The sequence below is a fragment of the Eptatretus burgeri genome, chromosome 2 (genome assembly GCF_056783735.1).
Source record: "Eptatretus burgeri isolate ZD-2024b chromosome 2, Ebu_testis_v1, whole genome shotgun sequence".
NCBI classification, from domain to species: domain Eukaryota; kingdom Metazoa; phylum Chordata; class Myxini; order Myxiniformes; family Myxinidae; genus Eptatretus; species Eptatretus burgeri.
In genome coordinates, this window is record NC_140962.1 from 17,300,971 (window position 1) to 17,316,070 (window position 15,100).

Here is a 15,100-nt window from a genome sequence, read left to right on the forward strand (position 1 = left end):
TTACATTTCAGGCCAAATTACACCATGGAGACGAAAAAATGAATATCTATTTAAAAAAAAAAAGTGTGTGTGTGTATGTGTATGTGTATGTGTATGTGTATGTGTATGTGTATGTGTATGTGTATGTGTATGTGTATGTGTATGTGTATGTGTGTGTGTGTGTGTGTGTGTGTGTGTGTGTGTGTGTGTGTGTGTGTGTGTGTGTGTGTGTGTGTGTGTGTGTGTGTGTGTGTGTGTGTGTGTGTGTGTGTGTGTGTGTGTGTGTGTGTGTGTGTGTGTGTGTGTGTGTGTGTGTGTGTGTGTGTGTGTGTGTGTGTGTGTGTGTGTGTGTGTGTGTGTGTGTGTGTGTGTGTGTGTGTGTGTGTGTGTGTGTGTGTGTGTGTGTGTGTGTGTGTGTGTGTGTGTGTGTGTGTGTGTGTGTGTGTGTGTGTGTGTGTGTGTGTGTGTGTGTGTGTGTGTGTGTGTGTGTGTGTGTGTGTGTGTGTGTGTCCTTCATAACTTCAAAACCATGAAACCAAGCAGCCAAGAAAAGCATTAAAAACTTAACTTTTTCTCCTGTTCCAAAATTTATATTGAGTGAAGAAAAGATTAAGGATTATACCTGAAGTGTAACTTCATTAAGGGCAAACAAAGTAATTTTGAAGCAGGTGAAAGCTCCTGTTGTGTGAGCAGTGAGCATGGTGATCGCGGCTTGGTTCTCCGTGGAGAAATTCCCGGAGTTAGGAAGGCAAAATTAATCAGAGGATTAGAATGAGTAAAGCGAACTTCGAGTTTAAGATAGAATTTTAAAATGTTTTCGTTGGCTACAAAGCAATGCATCGCCACTCAAGGCAGGAAGGCCGAAAGGTACGCAAACTCGTGCTAAACTGTCTAGCCTGGGTTTGAGTCTCAAACTCGCTATAAACTGTCCTCCCGATGTTTCACAAGGAAGGTGATAATCAATGCGTGTGCCGTAACTCAGATGGATGTTAAACTGGGTGTCGCATCTGCTGGAATTAATTGGTGGACATGAAAGATCTTATCGCAATGTGTTTCGTGAAGAGTAGGGGAGCTATCCATGGCATCCTGTCCAAATTCCAAATTACTGCTCTAACCTACAGGGGCACTGCATCGGCAGCACTACCACTCTCAGTACTCACAGCCTTGTGCTGCACAGGGAAAAAAAAAAAAAAAAAAAAAAAAAACAGAAAACGACCAGACTCCTATTTATCGTATTGTTGTGGTTACCAAATTCGCAAACCACCATTCAGGTCCCTTAGGTGAGGTATCTCGGTAAGTGCATGTGTAGTTAGGCCCAAACCCGTTGTCTAGTGGGAATACATGTCATTTATACGTGCTGCGACTCTTCAGGATAGCCGTTTTTCTTTTACTATCTTTATTTTGGACCAACCACCGACCACAACCACCGCTTCACCACAACCGCCACGACCTTCACGTCACACCTCGCAACCGTAGCATCGCCACCGTTCTTGCCCCGCTGTGGGTACCGGTGTTGGACTCGTGCAGGGCGCACGTTGAACAGCGTGTACAAAATCACGGATTTTGTGCTTCAAAAACGGATCAAAAACGACACACGCCCACTTTTTGCCGTCCAATCGGTGAGCGAGGGGCGATTTGGCCCCGCCTCCAGAACGATCGATATATGCAAATTTGTGGATCAAAAAGCCTTCACGCCCACTTTTTCTCGGGCCAATGGGGAGCGAGGTGAAAGGTCAAAGGGAGGGGGTCAAAGGCGAAGCTACGGGGGGATAAAAAGGACGGTGTTCGTCAGTCAGAGAACGAGAACGAGAAGGAGTCGGAACGGAGGGGACGAGTGTGGAAGTCTGGAGTCCGAAGCCTGCAGTGGCTGGAGAAGCTGAAGAGAGTCGGACGAGGGGGTGCTCGCGTCGGTGCCGGGAGCTGCACGCCCGAGGGAGGCCGGCAGCGCGACCTGGCCGAGGTGGAGACGCACACCAGGGATAATAAAGATCCTCTATACCCCGAGCATCAGCAACCCCCTCCTGTTTCCCCCCGCGCTGAGATAGTGCGACCAAGGGGGCCCCGTTCCCACCCCCTACCAGACACCGTCCACGAGGCCCGCGGGTTGCGGGGCCATCGCTGCTCTGCGTCTCATCACCAGACGGGTAGGCCCGACCCGGTCTCGGCCTCAGGCCTGCCTCATCCTTGAGGGTGTTTCTTTTCCTTGGTTTTGGGTATGTGTTGTCGGCGCCGTCTGTGAAGTAGAATTGTATAAGTGTTGCCGTGTGCTCGGTAGTCGGTATTAGCTCTGCATTGTTTTCACTTTTATATTTGCTTTTTGTGTAAATGGAATTGTTTTCTTTTTTTTGTGTGCATTTGGTGGAATTGTATTTGTGTGCTTCCCGTGTGCCGCGAATAAATGTGCTTTATTGTTGAACTGTTCTCCCGCTTCGCTTCGTCTTTTCCTCCATTGAATCCTCATCTTGCTTCACGTAAAGGGTTGGTAGTGGGCTGAATACGCCCGATAATTAATCGAACCGTCGAGGTCGACGATAACACCGCTTGGTTATTCTGATAGTACGGAACGGGTCGCTTAAGTGGCCCGTGTCCGAAGTCGACCTGCGGCGAGGTGCGATCGCCCGGTCTACCCTCCGCGTGGGTACTTAGGTAGGTCGAATTTGGCGAGCAACCCTATCCCACGCGGGGGCTGATTGGCTCGATCGCGGTGAGACCGAAAGGTCCACCCGTGACTGGTTCCCGGCGTTAGTCCGAGAGGGTCACGACTGGATTGTCCGTCCAGTGGGCGACGTGCCGCGATTCGAGTTACGTGGCCGTTCGCACGCCGGCGGGCGCGAAGACCGCAACACTGGTGTCAGGTCGTGCGATACAAATTCATCGCCCTCCTCGCGGCACTGGTATCGGAGAACAGGAAAACGGGCTCTCCTGTCTCCGGCTAAATTCACGGGAATCGGTCCAGGGGTGAGAGAAGCGACCCCCGATTCCCTCCAAATTACGAGCGAGTTAAATTAACCCTTCACGAGAAGCAAGATGGCGTCTCAAGGCGAGCGGGAGCCGGGGGTATTAGAAATGTATATGTGTAGTAGTGTAGGATCCATGGTCCAGGATGGAATCCCCGTGCAGGAAATGTTGATTGTGCAGGAACACGGACTCGCCCAACTGAACCCAGGGCCCGAGGTGGGTGCGGCAGCGGCCGCGGTGTATGACACCTCCCCCCCCCCTCTCCACCAAGACCCTTCCCCAACCCCTGCCGAAACGGCTCACTTGAGTGCATCCGACATGGCCCAGCTATTCACCATGCTGGCACAAATGAATGCGGCAATGACAAATGAAATGAAAAACGAAATGAAAGGCATGAACAAACAAATGAACGAAAAGATGGATACATTCACAAACGAAATAAAACGCATGAAAACTAAAATGGAAACAAACATGAAGGAAGAAACGAAAAAGCTCCGGGGGGAGACGCAGAACATGGGCCGATGCCTGCAGGCGGGCATGAAGGCCGTGACAAAGGAAATAATAGTGGAGACAAGGGAGGTAAAGGGTGAAGAGTTGGCAGTGACGATAGCCGGGAAGGGAACTATAGAGGAGAGACTACACGAGGAAGACGGGGTAAGTGACGCACACACACACACACAGAGGTAGTGGAGGATAATGGGGGTGAGCTGGCGGACTGGGTAGAGACCCGGTGCGAGCACCTGGATGGCCTCCTCCAGGAACGAGGGGAGGGAGTATGCCCCCTTGAGGCGAGTCACGACCAGGTGAGTTCGGTCGTGCTTTGCGAGGTTGAGGGGACGAGTGCTGTGGACAGGTGCACGGAGAGCTTGGGGGGTATAGAGACCCCGGAGACCCTTGTGGGGACACGAATCCCCAGTGTGGTTGTCCCTGTGTGTGTGGTGCAAGGTGTGAGTGCGTCCCCGTGTGTGGAAGCGACCCCGTGTGTGAGTGGTGTGGTGGCGATGGTGCCGGAGTACGTGCTTCCCAGCACGTCGTGTGTGGGTGAGGCACCGTGTGTGAGTGAGGCCGTGTGTGTGAGTGAAACGGCCAGTATGAGTGAGGCACCACGTGTGAGTGGTGTGGTGGCGAGTGTGCCGGAGTGTGTGCTTCCCAGCACGCCGTGTGTGGATGACGCACCGCGGGTGAGTGTCCCCGCGTGTGTGAGTGAGGCACGGAGTATGGATGAGGAACCGCGGGTGAGTGTCCCCGCGTGTGTGAGTGAGGCACGGAGTATGGATGAGGCACAGCGGTTGAGTTCCCCCGCGTGTATGAGTGAGGCACGGTGTGTGGATGAGGCACCGCGGGTGAGTGCCCCTGCGTGTGTGGGTGAGGCACGGAGTGCGAGTGAGGCACCGCGGGTGAGTGCCCCCGCACGCGTGAGTGAACGGCCGTGTGCAAGGTCGTTGTGTGCCAGGGAGACCGTGTGTGTGTGAGAGAGCGGTATGAGAGGGAGATGTCGGTTGGCATGCGGGAGCACGCAGCCGCGTCTCCCCGTGTGAATGTGATGGAGTGAACTGTGTGCGTCGTAACACGCAGGTGTGCGTGGGTTGAATGGAGACGACGACAGCGACAGAGGAGAGAAAGCCGAGTAGCGGCTGGAGTTGTTTCGTGGACCGTGCCGGGTTCACCCAGCAGTGAGCACGCGGTTCGTGCTGTGCAACGCACGAGACCACCACGTGCTCGCTTGCGAGAGTGAAGTCCCGGTCCGGAAACGCACGCGGTGGATTTGCCGATCCCGCGGACGGACAAAGTTTAGGCAGGTCAATGGATTTGGACCGGACGGGTTCTCCACGCGATCGTGTGTGTTAAGCTCCAACGGGCAAAGCACATGTGTTCGCGTGGGGAACCCCTCGAGACGTGGGGCTTGTGTTTTTTTTTTTTTGCGCACGGTGACGTCATGGCTGCACGTGTGGTTGGAATCCGGCAGGAGGGGTATCTCTGCCGGATGGTACCGTCCAAGGAGGGACGAGGTACACGTGCAGCTGCATGACGTCACGGGCAGGTGCAAAGTGTGCGAGTTGCCGCGCAGGTGCTGCTCATGAAAAAAAAAAAAAAAAAAAGCCTCACTTTCGGGTGTACAGGATTCCTGGGCAAGGGGTGAAAGACCCCCTTACCCTGGGCACAGGATGGAAACTAGTTAGGGGGAAGGGTTAGCTTAGCTAGACCGACTTCATGGGGCAGGGGTAAGTCCTCATGGAGTCCGTGGAATGGATTAGTTAGAGGGATTGTAGCCAGATTTAGGTTGGGAAATAAAATGGGATTACATTTGGAGACAGTGACAGACAGTGAATGTGTAGAGTTGACGTAGTTTAGCGACGTAGGTTAAATGGAACGTGCTACTAGTGTAAGGGACGACGTGGGAGCACGAGTTAGTTAGGGGATGTAGTTAGAAGGATGGCAGAGTTCAGCGGTGTGTGTGTTGAAGAGTTGGTGAGTTGTGAGGCATGTGCATGATGAGTGAGTGAGGCCAGCGGGTCTGTGTGTGTGGAGTGAATGGGGAATGCATGGTGCGATGAGTGATTGGGGGGAGGAGTGACTCCCGCCCAAGGGACCCCGGGGTCAGTGTAGATTGAGTTAGCTGGGTTAGTCAAATTGAAAAATGGAGGTCGTTTTGTTGTTGGTGGGAAAGTAGGCTCGAGACCTATTTGGAGGGGTGCAGGAGCCCTGTTGACGGGCTTGGGAGCGTGGCTGCGAAAGGTGAGTATCGCTGAGTGGGTACCCCGGGCACCAGGCTAGTCGGCCGCGGTAGGCCATGGGCCCATGGGGGGCCGGGATAGAGTAGTGGGCACGGGTGCGCCTGCTTGGTGCGGGGGCCCGGGGCGCCATTAGCCGCGTGGGCAGTGTTGTGGGCACGGGTGACCCTCGGAAAGGGGCCCGGGAGGCCGGCCTGCCACGTGTGCGTTTCAGGGGAGGTGCCATGGGGGGCACTCCCCGGTGTTAGGGAGCTGGTAGGCTCGGAGGCAGTGTAGTGCCCGGGGGTGCCATAGCGGGAGAATCGGCAGAGGGTCGTGCCTGCCAAAGGGAGCCACGTGTCCCAGCCAGGAGACCGTGTGAGGGCACGGAGAGAAAATTGGGGGGCGAGGCCCGAAATTGTGAGGACACCAACACAGGCGACGGGAATCTGGGTTGTTAGAACCAATAGTTTAAGCGAGAGGCGCTTGTTGAAAGCCCCGGGGTAGTTTAACAGTTAAATGGTTAGGGTAGGTTAGGAGATGTACCCCTCCGCACCATCCATCCCCTCGCTGTCGTTGTGGGCCGCTGGACCCACTTGGTGTTAAGATCGCCAAACTCTGGGGAGGCCATCCTGAGGCTTCGTTGGGCCTCGACACAGGACGTTAGCTCTCCCTTATTCCCCTCCGGGAAGGGAACGTAGGGGTTGGGAGTAGGCTAGGTGACAGGATAGGTTAGCCGAACAAGGACGATAAAGGGGGTTAGGGGACGATTTATAGTGGGGGAGTAAAAATGAAAACAACAAAAAAATAAGTTGGGGCTAAATTGGGGTTTGACAAATTAAGGGAGTGGGTATGTACAGTGACAGGCAAAGGCGATAGGTTGGGAGGGAGACAGGTAGGTAGGTCCGAGCCCACCTTCCAAGTGGCCAGCACCACCGCACTCCCTCCACCAACCTCCACTGAACGGCAAAAGCTGGCCAGCTTCATCTGCTGGCTGTGTTTTCTGCAAGGCCTGTGTCATCGGCTGGCCGTGTTTTGCTTCAAGGCCTGTGCCGGCCACTTCATCTGCAGCTGTGGTACTTCAAGGCCTGTGCCGGCCAGTTCATCTGCCGGCTGTGTTTGCCTGCAACGGCCTGGTTCTGTGGGCTGAGTTTGCCTGCTTGCCTTTGCCATGCTATGCCCACTGCCCACGTTCACCAGCCCCGTTCAATTTTTGCTTTGCCCCCCTCCCCCTATTCCATGTGCGCCAGGATCCGCAAGGCAACAGTTTGCAAGCTGCAAGAACTGCCCTGTTGGCAGCTACAACACGGGCCTGCAGTGGCGGCCCGTGCACCGTGTTTGTGTTCATGCATCCATTCGTTGTGCTCATTGCGTGTGCCACTTGAGCTGGCACGGAGACTGCGTTTGCGCAGCCCATGCACCGTTGTGGTTCACTGCGTTCAGTTCAAAAGGGAAGGCCTTGGACTGCGTGTGAGCAGCCAGCCACGTTCCCTGTCACCTGCATCGTTTGAGCCAGAGACTGCATGTGGGCAGCCTGGCTCCCTGCTAACTGCTTTCTTTTGCAGAGTTCAATGATCCTGGGCCATGGTTTAGTGTAAAATTTGTAAGTTAAGGTAAGATGTACTGTAAATATGAGTGCGCCCCCGGCATGTCTGTCTAGCGCCGGCAATTTTATTTAAGTCGTCCGTGTGAGTGAGTTTGTTTAGATAGTTACGCAGCCCTCAGGTTATTTATTTTGGGGACACGAATACCATGAATGTCGCACTCAGGGATCCGTAGGTAAAATGTACTAGGGGAAAACTACACATGATGGCACACGAAAATTTGACGACTCGGGACGAGTCTGTAAAAAGGGAAGGGGGTAGTGTTGTGGTTACCAAATTCGCAAACCACCATTCAGGTCCCTTAGGTGAGGTATCTCGGTAAGTGCATGTGTAGTTAGGCCCAAACCCGTTGTCTAGTGGGAATACATGTCATTTATACGTGCTGCGACTCTTCAGGATAGCTTTATCTTTATTTTGGACCAACCACCGACCACAACCACCGCTTCACCACAACCGCCACGACCTTCACGTCACACCTCGCAACCGTAGCATCGCCACCGTTCTTGCCCCGCTGTGGGTACCGGTGTTGGACTCGTGCAGGGCGCACGTTGAACAGCGTGTACAAAATCACGGATTTTGTGCTTCAAAAACGGATCAAAAACGACACACGCCCACTTTTTGCCGTCCAATCGGTGAGCGAGGGGCGATTTGGCCCCGCCTCCAGAACGATCGATATATGCAAATTTGTGGATCAAAAAGCCTTCACGCCCACTTTTTCTCGGGCCAATGGGGAGCGAGGTGAAAGGTCAAAGGGAGGGGGTCAAAGGCGAAGCTACGGGGGGATAAAAAGGACGGTGTTCGTCAGTCAGAGAACGAGAACGAGAAGGAGTCGGAACGGAGGGGACGAGTGTGGAAGTCTGGAGCCCGAAGCCTGCAGTGGCTGGAGAAGCTGAAGAGAGTCGGACGAGGGGGTGCTCGCGTCGGTGCCGGGAGCTGCACGCCCGAGGGAGGCCGGCAGCGCGACCTGGCCGAGGTGGAGACGCACACCAGGGATAATAAAGATCCTCTATACCCCGAGCATCAGCAACCCCCTCCTGTTTCCCCCCGCGCTGAGATAGTGCGACCAAGGGGGCCCCGTTCCCACCCCCTACCAGACACCGTCCACGAGGCCCGCGGGTTGCGGGGCCATCGCCGCTCCGCGTCTCATCACCAGACGGGTAGGCCCGACCCGGTCTCGGCCTCAGGCCTGCCTCATCCTTGAGGGTGTTTCTTTTCCTTGGTTTTGGGTATGTGTTGTCGGCGCCGTCTGTGAAGTAGAATTGTATAAGTGTTGCCGTGTGCTCGGTAGTCGGTATTAGCTCTGCATTGTTTTCACTTTTATATTTGCTTTTTGTGTAAATGGAATTGTGTTTTCTTTTTTTGTGTGCATTTGGTGGAATTGTATTTGTGTGCTTCCCGTGTGCCGCGAATAAATGTGCTTTATTGTTGAACTGTTCTCCCGCTTCGCTTCGTCTTTTCCTCCATTGAATCCTCATCTTGCTTCACGTAAAGGGTTGGTAGTGGGCTGAATACGCCCGATAATTAATCGAACCGTCGAGGTCGACGATAACACCGCTCGGTTATTCTGATAGTACGGAACGGGTCGCTTAAGTGGCCCGTGTCCGAAGTCGACCTGCGGCGAGGTGCGATCGCCCGGTCTACCCTCCGCGTGGGTACTTAGGTAGGTCGAATTTGGCGAGCAACCCTATCCCACGCGGGGGCTGATTGGCTCAATCGCGGTGAGACCGAAAGGTCCACCCGTGACTGGTTCCCGGCGTTAGTCCGAGAGGGTCACGACTGGATTGTCCGTCCGGTGGGCGACGTGCCGCGATTCGAGTTACGTGGCCGTTCGCACGCCGGCGGGCGCGAAGACCGCAACAGTATTGTATTATAATATTTTAATTCATTTACTCTGAAAAATTTCCCTCAATTGCAAAAATTTAAATACAAGTAATTTTGATTCATATACCTCGATAGCTGTTTCGAGAGTGTGTTGTGACAGTCTGACAACAAAACGGATCTCGGATATCTTTTTCACATGGTCAACGATATGCGGGCTGCTCGCGAGTTGGAACACCAAGCAATATACCGTACATGCTCTGGTCCTTGAGGGGAAAACATTCAATATTGTCCTCATACGCATTACAATCAGATGTTAAATTTTGTTGATTATTTCTGTTCAATATTTTTCAGCTTGATAAATAAAATGTTTCTCTAAATAAGTGCTTAATTATGGTGGTCCAATATCCCGTCCAAGATGCACGTTATATCCCGGGAAATGCTGGGTACCTTCGTGGGAGGAGCAAGAGAAAGGGTGAGGTGGGAGGAAAGAGGGGAAGAGTGATGGTGGGAGTCCAGAGAGAGGGGGTGGGTGGGAGGAGGCAGGGAAAGAGGTGGGAGAAGGGGTAGGAGGAGGGATCCGGCGTTGCGCGGCTACACCGGGTACCCTTGTGGGAGGAGGGAGGGGAAGGGTGGAGCAGTGCCTCAAATAAAGAGAGTCTGGCCATCTATTGTTCTCTCCATTGAGCACCGTGATTTGCAGATCGCAGGTCACGTGGTTTCATGGCACCATGCCCCCCCCACCCCCACCATTTGAACAGCTCTGACTGTGCTGAGGGAATACAAGGAATGCTCAGACATAGGAATGAAACTCATCGCTGGAGAGCGCTACTTTAGAGACATTGAACACCATTCTGAAAGGGAATAACTTATAAGTGAAACTAGTAGAGCAAGCTGATAACCTCACTCCAATGTTCCTTTTCCATGCTGCCATGAGATGAAAGATAAACTGCTCCTAAGGTTCTATACTGTGAGACTACACATCTTTGCATGGAAGTAACTAGACATTCGAAAAGCGGAGAATACATGACTCAAAATCTGGAGGTGTACTCAGCAGTAAGAGTGCGGCCATGTGTTGTGAAAATTCTCTCAAATGATGTTTCTACTGCTGACCGACTGTGCTCATGTCGATCGTTAGGATTGCAGACCACCATCCTATTACCATTGTCAGCACTCAAATACTGTATTAGATATCCACAGCATAATTAGCTGCATGTATGTGACCGGTCATCATCACGTGACGCCGTTCATCCCATCTACGATGCCTTGCAAACGTGCACTACTCATGACAATGTTGGTTTGGAAATCACGGTTTTCACTCTCAGCGTTTCATCGAAAGTGTCATGCATTTCTTCGTTCATTCATACCATTTATTTAAATCTGAACGTCCCGATTTGGTCTAATAAAATTGTCTCAAGCAAATCCCCGAATCAATCAATCATTTTGGTTTATTGGGAACGTCGAACACCGGACAAGGCAAGTCGAAGGCTGATATTTGTCAAGTTTACAATACTAAAACAGGGTTTCATAAAACTTACAAATATATACAGAAATAATAATCATAAAACTACACCAGTTTGAAGACGACGATGGTTGATGAGCGGTATTTGACGATGTAGATTGTAGATTGTTTCAGAAGTCAAGGATGAGACAATGTGATAATGTTTGACCAAGTTATAAAAATGATCAACATGATGCGGTACGAGTGATAGGTTATTAGCTGCAAACGTCGAAAACCCGGTTTCGTTCAACAACTTTCAAAATTTGACCTTTGCATAACCTTTAAAGGTCACAAAACAATGTTGTGGACATTGAAATAAGGAAACAGGATACGTGCTATAGCTTATTGGAGTTAGTTCGTTGAAGAAGGTCGAAAACCCGGTTCGATTCCCACAACTTTGAAAATTTGACCTTTGTGACCTTTAAAGGTCAAGGATTTTGACTTTTGGTGCAAAACTTCCTCTGGAACATTCCAGGAACAATATAACGTCATTTAGGCTATATGGTATTTCGTACTCCTCGGATTATCCAGACTTTGATGAAATCAGCGTAAAAACAAACTTGAAGGGAGCGCCATGGGCAAGGTGTTCGAGATTGAGAAAAATGGTTTCAAGACTTCAGGTGGGGAATGACCTCAAGATTATGCATTTAAAATGTTGTCATCCTAGCTCTCAAAGTTTGGGCGGTCGTATGATTTTTATGTCAACATTCGCAATTTTCTAAGTTTGTGACCTTGTGACCTTGACCTTGGGACAAAAATGAAAAATCGAGCTCCGTGGGGCTATGCAGGTGCCATTGGGCGAACCAAATACCGAAACCCCTGCCAGATTCGACAAACCCCTCGGAGAAGATGGATTTTTATGTCAAAATTCGCAATTTTCTAAGTTCGTGACCTTGTAACCTTGACCTTGGGACGAAAATGAAAAATCGAAATCCGTGGGGCTATGCAGGTGCCATTGGGCTAACCAAATACTGAAACCCCTGTCAGATTCGACAAACCCCAGAGGAGAAGATGCAAATTGAAATCGGCTACCCCCTAAAAACACGTTTTTTGGGCGTGGCTCCACCCATAATGGGCGCACCATGCCCATTCTCAGGAAAACACAACTAGATCATGATATAAACCTCCCACCAAAATTTTATCAGGATCAGATCAAAACCCACAGAGCTATGCTCGGGACAAACAGACAGACAAGCCGGTAGGCAGACATGGGTAGTCGACTACCCAATAGAACCTGACGCGATGGGACCGTTCGATGGGGAATGACCTGAGGATTAAGCACAAGAAAATTCATGATTCTAGCTTCAAGGGTTAATGCTGCAGATTGTTTTTTCGTTAAAATACCCCCACATTTAGAGGTTTTTCAGCCGTTGCTCGGCAACGGATGGGTCCATAGCAATGGTTCTTTCTCACACATAACGAGGACATACCATGAACCTACCATACCAGTTTCATGTATATCTGACTCATTCTCTGAGATATAACAAACTTCGTTTTCTTTTTTTATTGTTTTCGACCAGGGTTCATTCAGTCCATCTTCTCCGACAGTTTTCATCGGTTCCGGCTGGAAATTTTTGACAATATGGCTGAATGTACTGCCCACAGTCGGTCGTGGCCCGATTTTTGATTTTCGAAAAAATTAATTTTTTATTATTTTTAAAACATTTCAAAGTCCCGTTGCTAAGCAACCAAAAGGGCGTTAGCAACCAGTACCTACGCGGCACAACGAGGTCATAAACTGGTCCTACCACCCAAATTTCATTAAATTCGAACAATTGCAAGGGGGTCAAAACCCCCGACAAACACACACACGGACAGACCGACACCACGACCAACAAATAAGGGTAGATCAAAAAAAACATTTTTAATCGAATTTTTTTTTTCGACTCGATCGACTACCCAACAGACACACACCAATAACGAATATAGTGGTCACTTATTTTTTCGTTAAAATATTTTTTCGTGAACCAATTAATACATATATAATTAGGTATGAAAATAAATACTCTTCTTCTTCTTTCGGCTGCTCCCGTTAGGGGTGCCACAGCAGATCATCCGTTATGATCCGCATAATGATTTGGCACCGGTTTTACGCCGGATGCTCTTCCTGACGCAACCCTGTTCACCTGTTACGACACAGGGATATGGTACACCTATTTTAACCGGGCATACACTGGTCCCAGTACACTGGTACTCACTTCGCCGACCTCAGAAGGATGACAGGCAGAGTCAACCTCCTGGTGTGTATTAATTCAAGCGGCCAACGGGGCTTGAACTCAGGACCTTTTGGATCCCAAGCCGCTACCCTAACCACTACGCCAACACCAGGCTTGGTATGAAAATAAATACATGGAATAAAAATGCAAATCAGCCAGAAATAAGGAAACATTTTACATTCCGATGAAAGGTATTACATGAAGGAGCATTGAAGAAAAAAAAACAATAAAAATATAAAAAATAAACCAATGTCACCCTCAGGGTGACCAGTATCTTGCCAAAAGGTGACCACGTGTGACTTCTTTAAGGTCACACTGAGGTGAACAGAGCTGCTATTCACCAGGAGCGACTCCTTGAGGAATATCTGCCTACGAGAGATTCCGATGAGAATCGTTCTACAGAGTAACCATGAAAAATATGCATTTGCCTCATAACGTCACCAAATGACATCATAATGTCTCAAGCTTGACATATTTAGAAAGCACTCATCGAGGTGTTCAATTTGAGGTACTACACGATATGGTTCCTAAAACTTGAAAATTTGACCTTGGGGTCAAATATGTTTGACCTTAGGCGCTAACCATGAAGGTCAAGGCCAATCGCCACCAAAAATTAATCAGCTGAGCGCCAGACCATGAACTATATTCCCATGAAGTTTGAAGACGATCCGATCAAAATTACTCAAAAAATAAGGGTTTCATCGACTCCCCTGATTTGCGACAAAGTGACCTTGACCTTTGACCTTGACCTTCAAAATTGTATGCGCTGAAAGGGACCTCTATAGGCCTCTGATATGCAAAGTTACAAAAATTTCCAATGATAACTGTGCTCTGCAGAATTTTTTAAACGTGATTACAGACAAACAAAAAAATAAAATTTTCATGAAAAATCCGTTTTTTCGTCATGACGTCATCAAATGACGTCATAGCATCAAACTTTTGACAGATCTGGAAAGCACTTATCAAGCGCTTTCATATGAGGTATTACTCGATATGGTATCTAAGATTTCAAAATTTGACCTTGGGGTCAAATATGTTTGACCTAAGGCGCTAACCATGAAGGTCAAGGCCAATCGCCACCAAAAATTAATCAGCTGAGCGCCAGACCATGAACTATATTCCCATGAAGTTTGAAGACGATCCGATCAAAATTACTCAAAAAATAAGGGTTTCGTCGACTCCCCTGATTTGCGACATAGTGACCTTGACCTTTGACCTCGACCTTCAAAATGTTGTGCGCTGAAAGGGACCTCTATAGGCCTCTGATATGCGAAGTTACAAAAATTTCCAATGATAACTGTGCTCTGCAGAATTTTTTATACGTGATTACAGACAAACAAACAAACAAACAAAAAAACAAAAAAAAACAACAAAAAAAAAAAAACATACAAGCTAACATATCTTGCAAAAACTTCGTTTTGGCAAGATAAAAACAAAAAAAAACAAAAAGAGGAAATTTTTTTGAACATTTAAGGATAAAATAAGCCTGGTGTAGCTTAAACCTAAAATTTCATCGGTTCATCTTTATATTACAGTCCACGCGTGTGCCAAGTTTGGTTGAAATCTCCTGAGTGATTCACAAGTTATTGTGGTGACAAAATTTAAATTAAAGGTCAAATGACCTACAGCCTTTAACATTTGGACCCAAACATCCAATTGGTTTCTCTGCATCACATTCCATATTTGCATCCGGGTCGGTTTACATCCCTTAATTGGGTCACAAGTTATCATGGCAACAAACATAAACAATAACAAGAGATGGCCAGACAACCTGAAAACACAATACCTCAAACCTTCAGCTGTGGAGGTCACAAAAAAAGTCACAATTAACTTGCTAGCCAAGGTTATTGACAAACATCTCAAGGCCCAGTAACTCATTCGCAAATGGTCACCAGATATACTTTTGCACAAACTTTCAAACCGATAGTGCCTACCCGGTGGTTGCTCCGCGATTCCGTGACCAGCGTTTCGGTGATATCATCATGTTGGATCATGTCACGCAGCTGCTTTTCGAGTTTCGATCGCTGATCACGCATCTCCTGTACTTTCCCGAGCATTCGCTGCACAGCACGCCTTGCTGCCTCGTCCTCTGCACCACAAAAAGAAAAAATAGGGCAAAATAAATAATCTTAAAAAGTACAACAAGCTTTCATTTTGAGCAGAAAAATTATTTGCATATTCAGAGAAAATAATCAACTTCAAACTGAAAGTACCATGAACAGAAAAATGAAAATATGAAGGTTGTAGTTGGGAAGATTCCTGTTCAAAAAGAAGTCACGACCACAAAGTATAGCTGGCTCGGCAAGGCTCAGG

General features: G+C 49.1%; 1 protein-coding gene across 4 annotated transcripts in view; it reads right to left on the bottom strand.

Moving 5' to 3' along the window:
* The window catches only part of PTPN23 (protein tyrosine phosphatase non-receptor type 23), a 111,791-nt gene that overhangs the window by 38,269 nt on the left and 58,422 nt on the right, over positions 1-15,100 (bottom strand). For all 4 annotated transcript variants that reach the window (XR_015053298.1, XR_015053299.1, XM_085864130.1 and 1 more), the window contains exon 18: positions 14,722-14,876. Coding sequence is in view for 2 of the 4 variants with exons in the window: in XM_085864130.1 (XP_085720256.1) it covers positions 14,722-14,876 (155 nt within the window). In the remaining 2 variants the exon portion in view is untranslated. The remainder of the gene's footprint in view (positions 1-14,721; positions 14,877-15,100) is intronic.